The following is a 21,236-nucleotide window of genomic DNA, read 5'->3' on the forward strand; positions in this document are numbered from 1 at the left end:
GCCCCAAATCTTTTTTAGAGCTATATCTTTGCTATGCATTTGTAAAGAGATGCATTTCCAACCCAATAAAACAGTGAAATAAATTACTTGATTCATACTACCACTACAAAACCCCTCCATTTAGATTGTAAGATCCTCGAGAAGAGGCTGTTTTTGCCTTTCTTTTTATCTCCATTGCTTAGCAAGGTACCTAGAATATATTATCCAAGTAAATTCTTAGTAAATGCTAATAAATTGATTGGTCTCTTATTTTATCCTTGCAGCACTGCAGTAACATAGGTACTTAAAACATTCTTAACAAGTATTATTAATGAATTTATGAACAAATAGAAAAATCCTCATTTTAAAGATAACAGATCCAGAAAGAGATTACTGAAGGGATTGCTAAAAGTATGCTAAGACCTAGAAAGATAATTTAAGAATTAATCAATTTCACAACACATTAAATGTTAGTAACATTTGGAAATCAAAAGCCCTGGATTCAAATTCCAGCTCTACTATCTTGACTTTGAAGAAAGAAGATTCTTAACCTCCTTAGTATGTAAAATGAAGGGGCTAGACTGGATAACCTCTAAGGTCCCTTCCAGCCCTAAATCCTATAATTCTATACTCCTTTGATTTCCTCTTATTCAGCAGTACCAAGTGTCTAGTTTCAGAAGCCAACAGATATTCATATGTTGGACTTCAATATATATTGATCAATAAAGTCACCCATTTGCAGGGTACATAAAACATTAAGGATAAACAGCCTGACTACTTCCTCTCATCATTAATTCTTCATAAAACTACAAATGGTTAAGGCAGCACTCAAGGTATACTAGAACAACTCTGATCAGAGTCTATCAGAGAACTCAACAAGGGGGAAAATGTTTTGGTTTGTTCCATACCTCTACTGAAATTCTTTTCTTCCAAAACAACTTTAAAAGACTTTAGAATTCTGAGCAATGCAATCATAAAGTACAAATCCAAAGGACTGAAGAATGAGACATACATTTCCAGACATTGTCAACTTGGTAATTTGTTTTGTTGGACTATGCATGTTTATTATGAAGGTTTTCTTTTTCTTCATTGTTCATTTAGGGAATGGGCAGTGGGAGAGAGAGGTAAATTTTTTTTTTTTTTTAGGCAATTGGGGTTAAGTGACTTGCCCAGGGTCACACAGCTAGTAAGTGTCGTGTTTGGTCTGAGGACAGATATAAACTCAGGTTCTCCTGATTTCAGGGCCGGTGCTCTATCCAGTGTGCCACCGAGCTGCCCAAGAGTTAATGTTTGTAAAAATATATACTTAGTTCCCCTTCTGGGAGACAAGATGGCAGAGTAAGAAGTAAGTCTCTCTCACCTTCCCTTATTAACCTCTGAAAGCCCAGAAAATATCACCCCAAGAAAAACCCTGGAAGAGCTGAACCAGCAGAAAGACAAGGTGCAGCAGTGCAGTAGCCCAGGTAGCTTGAGGGATTAATGGGAAAGGCCCCTCCTGCCCTGGAGGAAGGGGAGCAGTACAGAATGGGAGGCGTCCCAGTAAGCTAGCCGAAAGTTTGACCTCAGCATATCGGGGGAGATCCTGAACCCCAAATAGTGGAGCAGGCAAACACCAACAACAGGACCCCCAAGTGCCTCAGTAAGGGCAGGGGAACAAGTGGAAACTGGCTCAAAAAACCACCACATGCCTCAGTGTTCTATGGCAACCAAGACTCCCAGTGCCTCAGCAAAATTCTGGGAAGTGCTCCAAGGCCCCCAGGTGAAGAAATATCCCGCAGCAGCGAAACATTCATCTGAAAGGAGCCAAAGAAGGTGAAAGGAAGGAAAGGCCCAGGTGGGCCGGCAATCTCCAGGGGCCAGACTAACCAATCCCACCCCGAGAAGGGTTGCTGATTCCAGCCCAACACCAAGTAAGCTGCCAGAACCCTACAGCCTCCAACTGCCAGCATCGGAGGCCCCAGCACACTGACCAGGTCCTGGGCTCCCAACACAAGAAGCTTGGAGGCCAGGAAATAAGCAAACACCATGAGTAAAAAGAAACGTACTACAGATTCTTATTATGGGAATAGTGAAGATCAAGACAGAAATTCTGAAGAGGACAACACTGTCAAACAAACCCACATCTGGAACCACAAAAGTGAATACGAACTGGTCTGAAGCCCAAAAAGCCTTCTTGGAAGAACTCAAGAAGTATTTTGAAAGTCAAATAAGAGAGGTAGAAGAAAAATTGGGAAAAGAAATGAGAAGTATGCTAGAGAGAGTCAATAGGTTGGACAAGGAAGGACAAAAATTAACAGTAGAAAACAAGTCCTTTAAAAAATACAATTGGAAAAAAAGCACACTGAAGAAAATAACTCCTTAAGAAGAGTAACTGGCCAAATGGAGAAGGAGGAATGAAATCTAATAGAAGGAAATAATTTATTAAAAACTAGAATTGGGCAAATGGAAGCTAATGACTCTATGAGAGATCAAAAATCAAAACAGAAACAAAAAATGAAAAAAATAGATGAAAATGTAAAATACTTCAATGGTAAAACAACTGACTTGGAAAATAGATCCAGGAAAGACTATTTAAAAATTATTGGTCTACCTGAAAACCACAATGAAAAAAAAAGAGCATGGACAGCATCTTTCAGGAAATCATCAAGGAAAACTGCCCTGAGGCCCTAGAACCAGAGGGTAAAACAGCCATAGAAAGAATCCACTGATCACCTCCTGAAAGAGATCCCAAATTAAAAATGCCAAGGAATATAGTAGCCAAATTCCAGAATTATCAGATCAAAAAGAAGATAGTGCAAGCAGCCAGAAAGACACAATTTAAATATCAGGGAACTAGTCAGGTTTACGCAGGACCTTGCAGCTTCTGCATTAAAAGATCATAGGGCATGGAATACGACATTCTGTAAGGCAAAAGACCGGGGACTACAACCAAGGATCAACTACCCAGCAAAAATGAGCGTGATCTTTCAGTGGAGGAAATGGACATTCAACGAAATAAGGAACTTCCAAACCTTCCTGATGAAAAGAGCAGAACTCAACAGAAAATTTGACCTTCAAATACAAGACTCAAGAGAGACATAAAAAGGTCAACGGAACAGAAAAAAAAAACCCATGATATTAATAAGGGCAAACTGTTTACATCCATCCCTACAAGAGAAGATGACAGTTGCAATTCTTGAGAACTGTATTGTTATTACACCACTTTAAAGGACTATACATAGAAGGCGTGGGTATAAGTTGACTTTGATGTAATGATAAAAAAAAATCTAATCAAGTGGGTTAAATGGATCTAAGTAAGTGGATTAATCTGATCTAAGTACTGAGAGAAAAGGAAAGGAGGAGGCAGACAAGGGTAAATTATGTTACAGGAAAAGATACAAAAACCCATTACAGTAGAGGGAAAGAAGGGAGGGAGATGAGCATCGTTTGAACCTTACTCTCATCAGATTTGGCTCAAGGAGGGAATAACATAATCAGTTAGGTATAGAAATCTGACTTGTCCTACAGGCAATAGGAGGGAAAAGGGAAAAGAAAAGGGAGGGGGGATAGAAGGGAGAGAAGAAGTAGTAAGGGTAAAGGGGAAGTAAAGAGAGGGGGCTAATAGAAGGGAGGTGGGACTAAGGTGGTCAACAGCAAAACATTAGTGAGGAGGGAAAGGCGAAAGGAGAAAGAAAAGCATAAACAGGGGGTAATAGGATGGAAAGACAGAGAGAGTAATCATAACTGTGAATGTGAGTGGGATGAACTCTCCCATAAAATGGAAGCAGACAACAGAATGGATTTAAAAACCATAATCCTACAATATGTTGTTTACAGGAAACACATTTGAAACAGAGGGACAGACACAGGGTAAAGGTAAAAGGCTGGAGTAGACTATATTATGCTTCAGCTGAAGTTAAAAAAAGCAGGGGTAGCAATCCTGATCTCAGACAAAGCAAAAGCAAAAATAGATCTTATCAGAAGAGATAAGGAAGGAAACTACATCCTGCCAAAAGGCACCATAGACAATGAAGTAACATCATTACTGAACATATATGCACCAAATAGCATAGCATCCAAATTCTTAGAGGAGAAGTTCAGGGAGTTACAGGAAGAAATAGACAGCAAAACTATACTAGTGGAGGACCTCAACCTCCCCCTCTCTGAACTAGATAAACCTAACCACAAAATAAATAAGAAAGAAGTTAAGGAGATGAATAGAATTTTAGAAAAGTTAGTTATGGTAGACCTCTGGAGAAAAGTGAATGGGGATAGAAAGAATATGCTTTTTTCTTGGCGGTACATGGCATACACAAAAACTGACCATGTACTAGGGCATAAAAACCTCACAATCCAATGCAGAAAGGCAGAAATATTAAATGCATCCTTTTCAGATCATGATGCAATAAAAATTGTATGTAATAAAGGACCATGGAAAGATAGACTAAAAAAATAATTGGAAACTAAATAATCTAATCCTAAAAAAGGAATGGGTCAAACAATAAATCATAGAACAATCAATAACTTCATTCAAGAGAATGACAATAATGAGGCAACATACCAAAACTTATGGGATGCAGCAAAAGCAGTTCTTAGGTTAAGTTTTATATCTCTAAATGCTTACGTGAATAAAATAGAGAAAGAGGAGATCAATGAATTGGGCATACAACTAAAAAAACTAGAAAAAGAACAAATTAAAAATTCTAAATTAAACACCAAATTGGATATACTGAAAACCAAATGAAAAATTAAGAAAATAGAAATTAAGAAAACTATTGAACTAATAAATAAAACTAAGAGCTGGTTTCATGAAAAACAACAACAACAACAATAAAACAGATAAACCTTTGGTTAATTTAATTAAAAAAAAAGAAAGAAGAAAACCAAATTACCAACATCAAAAATGAAAAGGATAAATCCACCACCAAGGAAGAGGAAATTAAAACAATAATTAGGAACTATTTTGCCCAACTGTATGCCAATAAATTTGACAATCTTAATGAAATGGATGAATATTTACAAAAATATAAATTCCTCAGATTAACAGAAGAAGAAGTAAAATAATTATATAACCCCATCTCAGAAAAAGAAATTGAACAAGCTATTGATAAACTCCCTAGGAAAAAATCTCCAGGGCCAGATGGATTTACAAGTGAATTCTATCAAATATTTAAAGAACAATTAATTCCAATACTATATAGACTATTTAGGAAAATAGGCAAAAAAGGAGTCTTACCAAATTCTTTCTATGATACAAATATGGTGCTGATCCCTAAACTGGGAAGAGTCAAAATGGAGAAAGAAAATTATAGACCAACTTCCCTAATGCATTTAGATGGAAAAATTTAGCAAATAGATTACAGTAAATTATCACAAGAATAATACACTATGACCAGGTAGGATATATACCAGGAATGCAGGGTTGGTTCAATATTAGGAAAACTATTAGCATAACTGATCATATCAACAACAAAACTAACAGAAACCACATGATCATCTCAATAAATGCAGGAAAAGCTTTTGACAAAATACAACACCCATTCCTATTAAAAACATTAGAGAGCATAGGAATAAGTGGAGTCTTCCTTAAAATAATAAATAGCATCTACCTAAAGCCTTCAGCAAGCACCATACGTAGTGGGGACAAGCTTGAAGCATTTCCGATAAGACCGCAAGTGAAACAAGGATGTCCATTATCACCACTGTTGTTCAATATCATACTGGAAACGTTAGCTTTAGCAATAAGAGAAGAAAAAGAAAGTGAAGGTATCAGAATAGGCAAAGAACAAACAAAGCCATCACTCTTTGCAGATGATATGATGATATAGTTAGAGAATCCTAGAGAATCAAGTAAAAAACTACTTGAAATAATAAACAACTTTAGCAAAGTTGCAGGCTATAAAATAAACCCACATAAATCATTGGCATTGCTATATATTACCAACAAAGCCCAACAGCAAGAGATAGAAAAAGAAATTCCATTTAAAATTATTGTAGACATTATAAAATATGTAGGAGTACACCTACCAAAACAAACCCAGGAACTCTATAAACACAATTACAAAACACTTTCCACACAAATAAAGTCAGATCTAAATAATTGGAAAAACATCAGCTGCTCATGGGTAGGCCAAGCTAATATAATAAAAATGACAATTCTACCTAAACTAATTTACTTATTCAGTGCCATACCAATCAAACTACCAAAATGGGTTCAAGATTTAGATATAAAGGCTGATACTGTAAGTAAACTGGGAGAGCAAGGAATAGTTTACCTGTCAAATTTATGGAGAACAGAAGAATTCATGACCAAACAGGAGACAGAGAACATTATGAAATGCAAAATGGATAACTTTGATTACATTAAATTGAAAAGTTTTTGCACAAAGCCAATGCAACCAAGATTAGGGGGGAAGCAGAAAACTAGTTAAGAATTTTTACAACCAGTGTCTCTAATAAGGGCCTCATTTCTAAAATATATAGAGAATATATAGAGAGAAAATATATAGAGAATTAAGTCAAATTTATAAGAATACAAGTCATTCCCCAATTGATAAATGGTCAAAGGATATGAACAGGCAGCTCTCAGATGAAGAAATTAAAGCCATCTATAGTCATATGAAAAAATGCTCTAAATCACTCTTGACTACAGAAAGGCAAACATATCACACTTATCAGATTGGCCAGCATGACAAAACAGAAAAATGATAAAAATTGGAGAAGATGTGGGAAAACTGGAACACTAATGCATTGCTGGTGGAGTTGTGAAATGATCCAACCATTCTGGAGAGCAATTTGGAACTATGCTCAAAGGTCTATAAAAATGTGCATACCTTTTGATCCAGCAACACCACTTCTAGGGCTATATCCCAAAGAGATCATACAAATGGGGAAAGGACCCACATGTACAAAAATACTTAGAGCAGCTCATTTTGTGGTGGAAAATAATTGGAAATTGAGGGGATGCCCATCAATTGGGGAATGGCTGAACAAGTTGTGGTATATGGAATACTATTGTGCTATAAGAAATGGTGAGCAGGCTGACTTCAGAAAAACCTGGAAAGACTTGTATGGACTGATGCTGAGTGAAGTGAGCAGAACCAGGAGAACTGTACACAGTAACAGCCACATTGTATGATGACCACCATTGATAGACTTAGTCCTTCTCAGCAATACAAGGATCTAAGCCATCTCCAAAGGTGTCGTGATGGAAAATGCTATCTACATCCAAAGAAAGAACTATGTATGGAGTTTGAATGCAGATCGAAGCATACTATTTGCTATTTTTTTCTTGTTTTGTTTTCTCTTTCTTGCAGTTCCTCCTATTGGTTTTAATTCTTCCTTATGACATCACTAATGTGAAAATATCTTTAATAGGAATGTATATGTATAGCCGATATCAGATTGCGCGCCATCTTGTGGAGGGAGGTGGAGAGGGGGGGGGAGAAAAATTTAAAACTCAAAAGCTTATGGAAGTGATTGCTGATAAATTAAAATAAATTAACAAAAAAAAAAAGAAAAATAAATAAATAAATACTTAAAAAATTTATTTTCTTTTAAACTTCAAGATCTAGCTCAGGTGTCACTCTTCCATAAAGTTTTATCTGTATCCTCCCCTACACCCACAAATGAATGAGATTTCTTCTCAATTATATTTTCTCAGTTTACTGAACTGGGACCCCTGGTCTCAGCCCTTGTTTCACCTGTCTACCCACACACCCACATCCACACACATACCCCTCAACACACACTTTCCTTAAAAAAATGTTTAATAAGTTTTTACTGATGTTTGTTTTTTTATATTATCATAGTTGCCCCACCCAGTATCTCTCCTCTTCTTACCAGAGTGTCACCCCACACAACAAATAGTATTTTTAAAGACAAAATTTAAAAAAAAAAAACCAATCAGTTTAATTGATCAATATATTGAAAAAAATCTAAAAATATGTGCAATGTACAACACTAGTGGCCTACCAACCTGTGCAAAGGTGTGTAGTATACTAAATCCCTTAAAGAATGGCAGGTTCAGGGGAAGTCAAGATAGAGGAGTGAGAGCAAGAATTGTAGCCTAGACTGACTAGCCTACCTCCTTGATAAATATCTGGAAAATGCATCAGACTGATTTCTCATTGGGAAAGCCAAGAAAAAGTCACAATGAGTCACTTTTCCAGCCCCGAGCAGTTTAAGAAAGACATAGACACCTGCTGACATGGGGAAGGGAGAAAGAGAGAATGGGAAGGAGGATACACCATTATGAAGCCAACGACCAGGGAATAAGAGCGGGGCTGAGACAGAACAGCAGGAAGGAAATCAGGGCAGAAAGAGATCCTAGGGAATTCCTGAACAAGCACTGAGTGCAGGAATTTGGCAGCTTTGTGATCCACCACCCAGTTCTGGGTCACAGAACCAGAGCTGGGAACAGCAGTCCTGAGCAGGGTCCTGGCTATATACTGACCAAGGAATAAGTTCTAAAAGTAAACTGTGGCTGTATGGCTCTCATCCCAGGAACAGAGCTACTAGAACTCAGGTCTAACCTTTAACAAAGTACATTAAGCCTAGAGTGGAATAACTTGGGCAGGAGTCCTAGATCAAAGGAATGAGCAGTTCAATCACTCTGAACCTACAGAACCTCTCAGAGATCTATTAGTGGCTGAGTCTAGCAACAGTTTATTGAAACTTCAAACAAGGACAAGTCAATAGACCCAAACCTAGGTCAGGAACTTGCAGAGCTCAAACCAGGATGGCAGAGAACAGACTTCAACCTAGATGACACCATTTTGAGGAGCACTGAAAGCTTTCAGGCTTCCAATATGAGCTAGATATGAAAGTAGCAGAAAGACATGAGGAACAGAAGCTCAGGCAATACATCCTTCTCAGAAGTATGAAGAGCCTGGCACCAACATAAAGTCCAAAATCAAGAAGCAGGCTGGAAGAAGAAGCAAACAAACAAAAAGAATACAATCACAAAGAGTTATTATGGCAACAAGGAAGCTCAAGACATAAACACCAAAGAAAAGAATGACTTGAGAACATCTCCAAGCAAAATTTCAGAAAATACAGATTGGACACAAGTCCAACAGAATTTCTAGAAGTTAAAACAAAACTTAAAAAAATATTATTTTAATAATCGAATGACAGCAGTTGAAGAAAAAATGGGAAAAGAAGCAAGAACTAGGGAAAAAAGATGTGAGAATTAATAGTTTAGAAAAAGATGTACAAAACCTTACTGAAGAAAATAACTCCTTGAAAATTAGAATTGTTCAAATGAATGCTAATGACTCTATGAGACATTAATAAAACAAAGTTGAAAGACTGACAAAAATAGAAGAAAATATGAAATATCTTACAGGAAAAACAAATGACCTGAAAAATAGAACAATGCAATATTTTTTAAGTCACTAGACTACCTAAAAGCTATAAACAATAAAAAAAAAGAAGCTAGACATATTTCAAGAAATCATAAAAGAAAAACCATCCAGATATCCTAAAACCAGAAGGCAAAGTAAAAACTAAAAGGATCCACTGGTTACTTCCTGAGAGAAACTCCTAAATGAAAACTCTCAGGAATATTAAAGCCAAAATCTAGAGCACCCAAGTCAAGGAAAAAATACTGCAGGCAGCTGAAGACAAAGAATCGAGTACCAGGGAGCCACAGGCAGGATCATACATGATTTAGCAGCCACTAAGAAAAGTAGCTGTCCCAGGTGAAAGTAAACAAAGGTAGGCAGAGCACATTTTTCCTAAGCAAGATAACATTTTATTAATAAGAGCACTACCTGCCAATTGGGTTAAAGGCTGCCTCAGTTTAGCCAAAGACCTGGATGCGAAAATGTAACTTCCTTTTTAAATTCATAGAACAAAGAACAGAACAGGCTAAGTAAGGAAAAATACAACTGATTATAGGGCTGATGATATCACAGGTTTGAGGACATGATTAGTTCACAGTTGAGGCATGGGGAATAATATGACTGACTGAAAATTGAGTGACTGAGGGGCTACCAATAACTCCCTCCTTCCCTCCTGTAACTAAGACATGTTCATTGTTTGAGCCCACTTGCAAGATCAGACAGTAGACCAGACATCCTTGAAGATATCTTGGAAATGTAGTGATGCTGGACCAAACTCCCTCGTATCCACCTGCATTCCTCAAGGATAGATTTCCTGGAGGCAAGACTAGAACAATGATCAGGAAAAGAACTAGATTTCTAAACTTAACTCATTACAGGGCAACTTAAGTTCAGTTCAGACACAACCATGAGTTAGACAGTTACAGGACAAAATCCATTAACTGTAAATAGGTTCAGTTTCAATACAGAATCAATTTAATCTTCTCAGAGAGGAGACCTTGGAATATGATATTCCAGAAGTCAAAGACTCCAAGCTCGCAACTAAACTGAGTATAATCCTACCTGGGGGAAACGGACCTTTAACAAAACAGAAGATTTCCAAGCATTCCTGATGAAAAGATCAAAGTTGAGTAGAAATTTTCACACGCAAAGGAGTAAAAAGAAGCATTATAAAGGCATGATGATCGGCATCTCAGCTGATGGACAGTCCATCTGTCATCTGACATCAGATGACAATATATCAGCTGACCCACACTTGAAGTGCTGTCAACTTGGTAGGACCTATCAGAGCAAAAGCTCCACTGGCTTAGCCTTCAAAAGCAAGGGATCAACTCCATGATACAATGAGGCATCAAAGGAGAACTTTAGTGGAGGTAAATCTGACATGACTTTAAATTTTCTTCTAACTTAGTGTACATAGTTATGTTTTTATATAGTAGTAATCATTATATGTGCATATCATCATGTCCTGTTTTTTTTCTTGCATGTCCCTCATATGCATTTTCACGGATCAATACAGTCCATAATAAGCCTACCTTTATTAGCTACATATTATTTGTTAAGTTCTGGACCAGAACTGCTTCTGCTTCCTCCAAGTTTCAGAGGAAGAAGTCCCCAGCACCAAATCACAACTAATAGGGTGGACCTGATAAGTTCTGAGGGAGACTGAAACTTTCAACTATGAACACTGCTCTAGACAGTAATTCGGTGTTAAAGCTATGAAATGACAAATTTGGACTAGATAATCTCTAATGACCTTTTTGACTCTCAAATTCTAAGAACACATATTTGTGCGTATACCTGTATGACCATGTGTGCAAAATGAGATAGTGTAAACTGCCCATACTTTCAAGGAGCTTACAATTTGGTTGGGAAGATAGAGCAGAGGTAAAAGATCTCATCCTTTAAGACCAAGTGAGCTCAGAATAATTATCCAACTGGACCATCACTACCTCTAGGTATAAAGAGTTTCATTTGCCTCGGTTAGGAATTCAGAGTCACATGCCACTTTCACATTCATTTGTGAAGCCATCTTCTAAGTGGTACTTTCTATAAGCTTTGCAGGTAAAAGTGCTTGTTATATGTTGACAGATTACACACCAGCAAGACTGAACCAATTTTCATTTCCTTTGGAAATGTATTAAGTATACCTATTTCTCCACACCCCTGCAGGTTTTATAATCTTCATTTTTACCAGTTTGATAGGTATGATACTTTAAAATTATTTTGATTTTCATTGCTTAAAGGAATACATCAATTTTAAAAAATTGCCGCATAAGATAAAATTCTGTACTTTTCTCTAATCCTTAACTGATTTTATCGAATCATTCTGAATTCTAGCTTGTATTCAAAAGCCCTTCTACAAGGTCAGTCTTCAACCTCTGGGGTGGCCTTGAAGTCAAAGCACCTCAGGCTACTTATCTCCCAGAATGCAATCTTCACTCTGTCTCAAACACAAACTGTTTACTAACAATAAAGGGAAGGGCCTCAGTTTTGTTTTCAATCTGCTGGTACTCCAAGCTACTATTTTTGGGGAAGGGGGGGAGGTGCCAAGATAAGGGGAGATAAAAAGATAGACATCCCTTTTTTTTTTTTTTGGCTTTACAGATCAATCAATACTGTTAAAGTGTACTGTCTACCTTAGCTGGAGTGAAACAGTTTCCTACCTACCCTTCTCTTTTCTTTGGCCAGAGTTAGTTATCTTGCATGTAACTGTAAAGTTACAGTAAGGAATTCTGGGTATTCACTAGCAATGGTTTGAAATAGTTGCTTTAATTCTAAACCTAAGTTTAAGGAAACTATTCTTTACCCAGAACACAAGATCGTGAATAAAATTTAAGTGTTTTTTGAAAAGTTTTAAATTAATTTTATGACAAAGGTGGTCCATGGATGGGAGCTTAAGGAACCGGCAGAAGGGTTAAAAATTATGGGAGCATTGATAGGAAACTCTTTTTTTTTAATAAGGGAAGACGAAATAGATATCTTGAGCTTAAGGTGGCAAGCAAAGTATTCATATACTCTAGGTATGAAGGCAGATCATAAATTTAGAGTCATAAGAGCTAGGTGGCACAGTGGATAGAGCACTAGGCCTAGAGTCAGAAGATCTCAGTTCAAATCTGGCCTCTAACACATACCAGCTGTGTGACCCTGGGCAAGTCACTCAACCTCTGTCAGCTGTAGTTTCCTCATCTGTAAAATGGGAATAATAATAGCCCCTCTCTTCCACGGTTGTTGTGAAGATCAAATGAGATAATAACTGTCAAATGCTTAGCAGGGTGCCTGGCACATGGTAAATGCTATTTAGATGCCAGCTATTATTATCAACCTCATCCTCTCATTATTATAGAAAAGGTAACTAAGATGCAAAGAGGTTAAATGACTTGCCCAGGGTCAGTCAAGTAGTAGCAGGTCCTCTTATTCCAAATCCAGAATTGTTTTTACACCATTCCTGATTAATCAGTGACTATGCAATTCATCTACCACATCTTACCAGTATAGACAAAACAGGAAGGTCTTAATTTTTTTTAATTTTCCTAATCTATTAACCCTGTTATCTCCTTCCCCTCCCTTTCTACTACCAATACTTTTTTGTATCCTTGTTTCTGGTCCACTTACTCCCTTTCTCCAGCTTCAGAAAAACAGAGACCTTCAAGGAAAAATGGCCACAATCTGGTGGTCTCTTGCTCCTCCAATTCTCAAGTGTTGGTTTATTAGAAATAACCAGGATATATAAAAACGGGTTCAAGCCCCCAAAACTGACAAAACTGGTTTTTATTGGAAAGTAAATTTAACACTGTAAAATGAGAAATATTAACTGCACACCAATCAGTGTATTTGGTGGGGAACTTAAGAAATTTAAGGAAGATAAGATTCTTAGTAAATATGTAATTAAGCAAAGGGAATGGATGGACTTTAATTCTACAGCCAATACTTACTGATCTTAAGGCGTATCCTCTATCAACTATAGTACCCTAAAGTTACCATCTTCTTGACCTACCAAGTAAGTTGGATATTTGTGTTCCCCCAGTCTGGGCACCTGATCCACTGAAGAAACACAGAACTAACTTTCCAATTCTCATAAAGTCACAAAATATTAGAGTTCACAGAGTTCCAATTCCCTTATTTTATAGATGGAAAAATAGGTCCAAAGAGATGATGTGACCTTCCCAGCATTAAACAGTTCGTTTGTGACAGAGCCACAACTGGAACCCTAGAGCATCTGACCTCCAAGCCAACATTCTTTCCATTATACCATGTTGTCTCACAATCTATAGAAATAAAACCGCTCTCTCTACACTGAACTCCAGTGGCTCCTCTCAGATTAGTCCTACTATTGAGACTCCATATTCTCAATGGTTAGAAGAAAAAGCCCCCTGAAAACATGCTGGAAAAGGAGAGGTAACTTGACCCCCTCACATGAGAAATGACAAAGAATTCACAAGATAAGTAATTTTTCTACAGTCAAAAACTGACTGTAAAATAATGTTAGTTTTTTTTAAAGCTACTCACTAAATTTAACCAAATCACACCCAACATGCTAATCAGGCTAACTTTATAACAAGAGTTTAGGCTAGTTTATTATTTAGTTCTCCAAAGATAAGCTGTTCCACAACAATTTTAAGGTAAAAATATAACACCATATCATAATGCTTTTTCCTGTAGAACACTGAAAAAAGAAACAATATTTAATAAATACACATATGACATTAAAAGAGGAAAAACATTTTTCCTTCTGATGGGGGGGCAGGTGGGCAGGGAAGGCTAGACTTGAAATGTCATCAATATATAGAATTACTCATGAGGAAACTAATTTACATGGCAACTGTTCCAAACCTTAAACGTTAGAAGTTTACCTGGGGCACACTAAGAGAAGAAGTGAGGGCAGCTAGGTGCCACAGTGGATAGAGCATCTACCTCCCCTCCCCCAGAGTCAGAAGGATCTGAGTTCAAATATGGTCTCAGACACTTACTAGTTGTGTGACACTGGGAAAGTCACTTAACCTTATTTGCCTCAGTTTCCTCATGTGTAAAATGAACTGGACAAAGAAATGGCAAACTACTCCAGTATCTTTGCCAAGAAAACTCCAAATGGGGTCAAGGGAGAGTCAGTCATGACTGAAATGATTCAACAACAACAACAAAGGGAGTAAGGTTCACAGTTAATACATATGAACCCAGGCCTTCCTGACTCCAGGCTAGCTCTCTCTATCATGCCATGCTGCCTCCTCTCTGAAAGTCTTATTCAATATTAAAGCCACAAAAAAAGGCAATAAAAAATTAAAATCCCATATTTATTCATCATTTCCAAAGAAATTATATATCTCCCAATGTTTTCAGATGGTCAAAATATCAGCCTGAATCATTCCATTTGTAGATAGTAAACTTAGAATTACATAATAACACTGACTCCCACACCACTTTCTATCTAACAATCTCAAAACACTTTACAAATACTACTTCTCGGAGCTTGGCACCAGACACACCTAAGTTGCAGGAATAAATATAGTGCTGATTGCTACATGCAATATCAATCCTCAGAAATGCAAGCATATAATCAGTCCACATCATGGAAACTGTCAAGAGGAAAGGAACATCGAGGGTCAAGGGTCTTTGCGATATCATTATAACTTGGAGATAAACATCTTCAGTCACGGTCAAAATGTAATGAAAATGTTTTATGTGAGAGATGGCAAAAAAAAAAAAAGCTTCTTGCACCTCATCTAGACTATCTATAAAATACCCATCTCCCTTCTGAATATTTATTGATTAGCTTGTTTTACTTTTTGCAAATGCTGAAAAACATGTTTACAAACATTCTATTACTAGCAAAACTGTAACCTCAGAAGAAATGAGTACCTAGAATATCACCATAATATTTAATAGACTAACCTACACAATTACCAAAGAAAGTCAAAAGTACTCTATTTTTAGAAATTAGTCAACTGAGGATATAAGAATACTTGTAAATAGGTTCATGTTATCAACACTACAGTATAAAATGCAAAAGCTATAATTTTCATTGGACATTATTCAACATTCCCCTTCTTAAAAATGAGTATCTTCACATCCTGTTACATATCTGTGAAACATATTCACACAGCTATTTTTCCATCATATTTTTATCAACCAACATCCTACCTTGTATATTAAATAAAACTATGAACTGAAGAATAAGCTTACTACAGAAAAATAAATTTATAGTGGCAATGAAAACTAGCTTCCAAAATCTCAGAAACCTTGTTATGAGTCTATTTTCAAAGAATCAAAGTTGAAGCATTTCATATAACCTCATTTTAATATGAAATGTTTTAAATTTAGATTATGGAAGTTAAACATTTTTATAATTTCAGTTGTCATTAATTTGGCAAGTCTCCCAAAAGTCAAACTGTGCAATTAATTTCCTTACCTCCAAATCAAATTTAAAAATTTTGTACTGACACAATTTATCTAAAATATTAAATATATATATATATATATATATATATTTTTTTTAAGGCAATTGGGGTTAAGTGACTTGCCCAGGGTCACACAGTAAGTGTCAAGTGTTTGAACTGAGACTGGATTTGAACTCAGGTCCTCCAGACACCAGTGCTCTATCCATTATTCCGCTCAGCTGCCCCACCCTCTCCCCATTCTGTCATCTACCAATTTACAAGTCACTTTTTCAACCTTCTCAAAAGACTTTGATACTAAGCTAATGTGATTCCTCTCTACTCACTTTGCAAACCTAAAAGTGATTTATAAACCTTAAAGTGCTATAAAAATGTTAGCTATATTATTATTATTAGCAATAATAATCATAATAACATCAAATCATAGGATTTGTAGCCCATCACCTTTGTCCTGCACATCCTTAAAAACACAAAGTTTGATCAATTCTTCCTTACAAGGAACTCTAAAATTTAACCCTGGAAAGCATTTCCATTTGCAATACTTAGATTACTGCAACAATCTCTAAACTATTATCAGTGTTTCTAATCTCTACCCATTTCAATACTTACTAACAAATACTGCATGATTTAATTCGGTCTTCATATCACTCAATGCGCTATCATACTCCCTTACTGCTTATGTTATCAAATCCAAATTTCTCAACTTGACTGATACACAAAGGTATTCCAGCAACATACCTTTACTATCCAACCTCATCTTTCACAAAATCTACTGCCTCTTTGATCTAATCAGACCTTACTACTCCTGCTTGCTAATGATCCTCCTTCTGTGGAAGTTCTATTCTTTTCACCAATCCAAATCCTCCAAATCCTTCTCCTCCAGGAAGTCAGTCATGGTTTTCCCTTCTTTGAATTCTTGTACTACTTGCCTATATCATGAAATCTAATACATGGATATAGATATATAGATATAGATATATGAATATGACATTCATGTGTATATATATATATATGTGTATATATATATATATGTATATGTATATATATATATATATACTTCCTCAGATAAACTACAAAGCAGAATGGTGAAACAAAAAGCATATGAGAAATAAGTTTCGGGATTCTAAACATTTTCTAGGAAACTCCAAATCCATTCAATTTGATGATTAGTTAATGGTTATTTATTTCCTAAGTCTTCAAGTGACTGTAATCTAAAGCAATAATCAGTGCCTGAATGTTCCTTTAAACTGTTAAACTGTGTTCTGTTCTTTACATATAGTGAAGTATATTGATGGATACAAAATGATTCTTTTTTATTGTATCTGTCTACAAATTGAAATCCAAAGAATCTGCCATTCAGTGTGTCTTTCTGGTGAGTAATGTAAATAAACTCAGTTGTACAGCACAGGATAAAAGGAACGATAGGTTCATAAGCATAGGAGTCAGGAGACCTGAGTTCAAATCTGGCCTCAGACACCTGACACTTACTAGCTGTGTGACCCTGGGCAAGTCACTTACTCCCAGTGCCCAGCCCCCCCCAAAAGTAAAAGTTAAGTTCCTGAGTTGTGTTATCAATTTATTTCAAAGAAAACTCTTCTGTCTCTCTTATATAAGAAATCTAACATGAACAGAAGCTAAAAAGACATCAAAACATAAAAGTATCAGATCATATGAATTTATCAAAACATGGTTCCAAGCTAGAAGGTACCCTAGAAGCGACCTAGTCCAACTTCGTCCTTTTTAATCACATTAGTGATTAAAAATAAAGGAAACAACAGCACGTGAGTTCTCTTTATATCATGCTAGTGGGTCCATTTCAAGAAACCAGACTGAACCAGTCACTTTTTCTCCAATACAAGTTGTAAATATCTCACCTGTATCTATAGAGCTGAAGAGAATCCTAGAGAACTGATCAAATAACACTATAGCAACACTAAAAAACATTAACAAGTCAATATTGGCTTACACAGTCTATTATTACACTCCTCCTATCTTTAGTGATCCTAGTAGAGATTGCACATATTTGGTAACTTCTGAATAGTGGTCAAATCCAATTATTGCAGTTACTATGACAATGAAAAGAAAAGATTTCCAAGCTCCAGGCAATGGTGCCTCATGTATTGCAAACAATATTCAATAAGACAAAAGAATCTGGACAATGGAATTGCTGCAATGGAACTCAGGAGTCCAAGTACTGCTGACAGAACTGCTCATCAGTAAATGAGAGAACACAGACTGGAGAAAATAGAAATAACAACCCTGAAAACTCTGATTACTGCCTTAAAAAAAATTATAAATTCCCCTTTTCTTTGTTTAGAAAATTTAAATATAGACCTTTGCTCTGTCCTGAAAAATTTTTTTGGAATCCTTTCAGTACTGATTTTCAGTTCAAAATACTCTGAAAGATTACAATGACTTATTCTGAATATTATTTCTGAGGTCCAAGTTTTTAAAATAAAAAGATATAAAACTGAGTTGGTAAATAAACAGCTCCAATAGCTTCTACACTACACCAGCAAAACAACCTTCTTTTTGTAACAGAAGTATCTACTTAATATTTTCCCTCATATGTCTGTTCACTGCTCTTATAAATTTTACTTTACTGACACCAAGAATACTGCTCAGAACTACTGCTGCTGAAGAAAAATGGCAGCAGACTGGCACAATGGATTACAGTTCACAACGGTAACACAAATAAGTAGACGGTCAAATGTTTAGTCCACCAATGACTACCATATTTCTTTAGGAGATATCAAATAAAAATGCAAGCCTTTGGAGGTAGTAGTCTATTTTTACATACAAAGCATCACACACGTAAAGAACAACCTTTAAAAATAACAGATAATATTGGATCATTCAGTGAGTGAAGGAAGCACAAGTGTAACTCTTTTCTTTGAGTTATAGAAACAACAGATAAGAATTTTACCTTCCAGTTTCATTTAAGATTCAGAAAAGAGAGGACGCATAGTAGATAGAATATTAGACTTGAAGTCAGAAGACCTGGGTTCAAATCCTACCTCCAACACTTGCTGTGTTGCCAGTCACTAAATATATCACTTAACAAGTCATTTGAACTAACTCCCAGTTTCCTCACCTCTAAAATGTCTAACACTCTATGGTGCTTACCTCAAACAGTTCTTGTAAGGCTCAAACAAGATAAATATAATAATAAATAATAATAAATGTAAAGATATTTACAAACTTTAAAATGCTAAAGGAATGTCAGCTATATAAGCCACCTCCAAGCAGGAGTATATTTGTTTCATGACTAAGGTAAGAAACCCTGAAAAAACAAGACTGTTAATAAAAGCACTTAAAAAACACAAATTACATAAAACTGTATTAGCAAAAACAGGCCTCAAACAGGATTGCAAGGGAAGATGGGCAGTTGTTGGAGGGGACAATTCACAAAAGAATTAAAGGCAGAACTATATGTCATGAATAAACTTCATAGTCTGCAGTGAGGATATATGTTTTAGCTAAAAAGATATTATGCAAAAATGAAGCCTGTAGTAAGGCTATTTGATTTTTCAAGAATTCTCAATTTTATGGCACTAGAATTCTGTCCTAAGCCCTAAGGAAAAGAAACGTATGTTCTTAGAAGTCCTAAGTAGAGGGGACAGCAGCAACTCTTTCTGACACTTGAAAATCAATGCAGTGTTTACATTTAAATAGCCTAAGAAACTAGAAAGTGAAGAAGTTTACATAAACAAACCCTAAGGCTTTAGGGACTATTAGAGCAGAAATACCTTGAGCTAAGGGAACTTGCAAAAAAAGAGAGATTAAAAGAGAGAGAGATTGGACAATCAAAAGACAACTCTTTAAACCAAGAAATACACCAGGTGAAAAAAATGGGTGTTACAAGTAATTATTAAAAAGGAAAAAAAAGCCATCAGAGGAAGTGAAGAATTAAAAATACTTTATGCTGATCAACGTTGCTGGCAAGAAAGCAAAGATCTCTTGGACCATGCTTCTGGAGTGGAACTATGATAACTGAATACTCATCTATAAACAATAAAAGGTAACTTACTGCAGAAGGCAAAGTAGGAGGGGAAAAAAAGTCTAAGAAACACATAAAATACACTAGTCTGCTCCTGAAAATTTTATCACTGCTTCTCTTTGCCATCCAGAGATGAACTGACAACCATAATTATTCGTTTAGTTTTTGGGCAGAATTTGAATTGAAAGATTTCTTACATGCCTTGGCCTACCAGACCTGCTATTTCCTCCTTCCTGACAAAAGGGTTAATAACTGTTGTTGCTCTATAAGGTTTTTCATGAACACTTCGTAACTTGTAACAATATCCCTCTGAGGTATGGAGGACGCTATTATTTTTATTATAGCCATTTTAAAGGTACATAAATTGGGTTACAGCAAGCACTTCCTATGCTAGCTGCCTCTAACCTCCCCTTCCTCCTCAAAGATGTGAAAACAATATCCCTGCTCCAGTTTCTCCAATCTGCTTTCTTCCCTCCCTCAGGCCAAAGCTCTTTCTGGGCCTTAGGTCGCCCTCCCTACAGGTAGCACCACACTCTTTCGACTCGTCACTACCCCCCAGAGGTAACAGAGTCTACAGGGACCGCTCTCTTCCACCTCCTTAGAATTCAACCTCCTAGGCAGGTAAACACCCTCCCAAGGCAATGAAACTCTCTCCCAGTCTTTCCGGAAAGAAGCTGCACCCTTCCCTACTAGCAACTCTCAGGATCCAATAGACAGCTCTCTTCTCCTGGAAAAACCATGACATATTTCCCTCCAGGCCCCCTGGGGCCGAGACTGACATTACCCAGCCCCCCACCCCCACCTTCCAGACTGACATTACCTTCCCAACCAAGAGGGGTGATGCCTCATCTGCCTAAAGCAGCCTCCCCGTTGGGGGGGGGGGGTGGGGGGGAACACTCAGTGAGAGAGAGTGTGTGTGCGCGCGCGCGCTGTGTATATGTGTCTACATATGCGTATGTGTGTATGGGGGAGGAAGGAGGAAGAGGAAGGTCAACAGCCACGTTTCACACCCCACGCCGAGCTCATCTCCTACCCCGCTGCTCCTGGGCCTCCCCGCCCCCAAACGTGTGTGTGTGGGGGGGGTTCCCACGGACGCTGGGGGCGTGGGAGCCCGCCCAGCCCGGCGCAGGGGAGGGGGTCGTCCCCGGGCCCCTCCCGCGCTGCCCCGGGCGCCGGCTCCTACTCACTGCTTGGGGAGCTGCAGGGCCGGGGCGCCCCTGCGCTGGAAGGCCCCGTCCACGAAGACGCCGTTCTTGCCGAGGCAGCGCAGGTAGAAGTGCGGCTCCTGGAAGCTGAGCTGCAGGTGGCGGCGAGAGATGAAGCTCGAGTGGCCCATGTTGAGGTCCACGGAGCCCTGCGACGAGTTGCGGCCGATGGTGACGGCGGGCTGCCGCATGAGGAACTCGAACTCGCGGCCCTCCAGCCGGGCCAGGGCTGGCCCGGGGCTCTGCCGCACCGAGGCCGCTGCCGCTGCCGCCGCCGCCGCCGCCGCCGCCGCTGCCGCTCCCCCGGCGGCCGCGCCAGCCGGGGCTCCCCCCA

General features: G+C 37.7%; 1 protein-coding gene across 1 annotated transcript in view; it reads right to left on the reverse strand.

Moving 5' to 3' along the window:
• Positions 1-21,236, reverse strand: part of FOXK1 (forkhead box K1) — a 106,333-nt gene that overhangs the window by 84,555 nt on the left and 542 nt on the right. Inside the window, 2 exon segments of the mRNA XM_027874654.1 lie at positions 20,885-21,156; positions 21,158-21,227. Coding sequence (XP_027730455.1) covers positions 20,885-21,156; positions 21,158-21,227 — 342 coding nt within the window.

Source organism: Vombatus ursinus, unplaced genomic scaffold, assembly GCF_900497805.2.
Source record: "Vombatus ursinus unplaced genomic scaffold, bare-nosed wombat genome assembly UNPS02014807.1, whole genome shotgun sequence".
In the NCBI taxonomy this organism is placed as follows: domain Eukaryota; kingdom Metazoa; phylum Chordata; class Mammalia; order Diprotodontia; family Vombatidae; genus Vombatus; species Vombatus ursinus.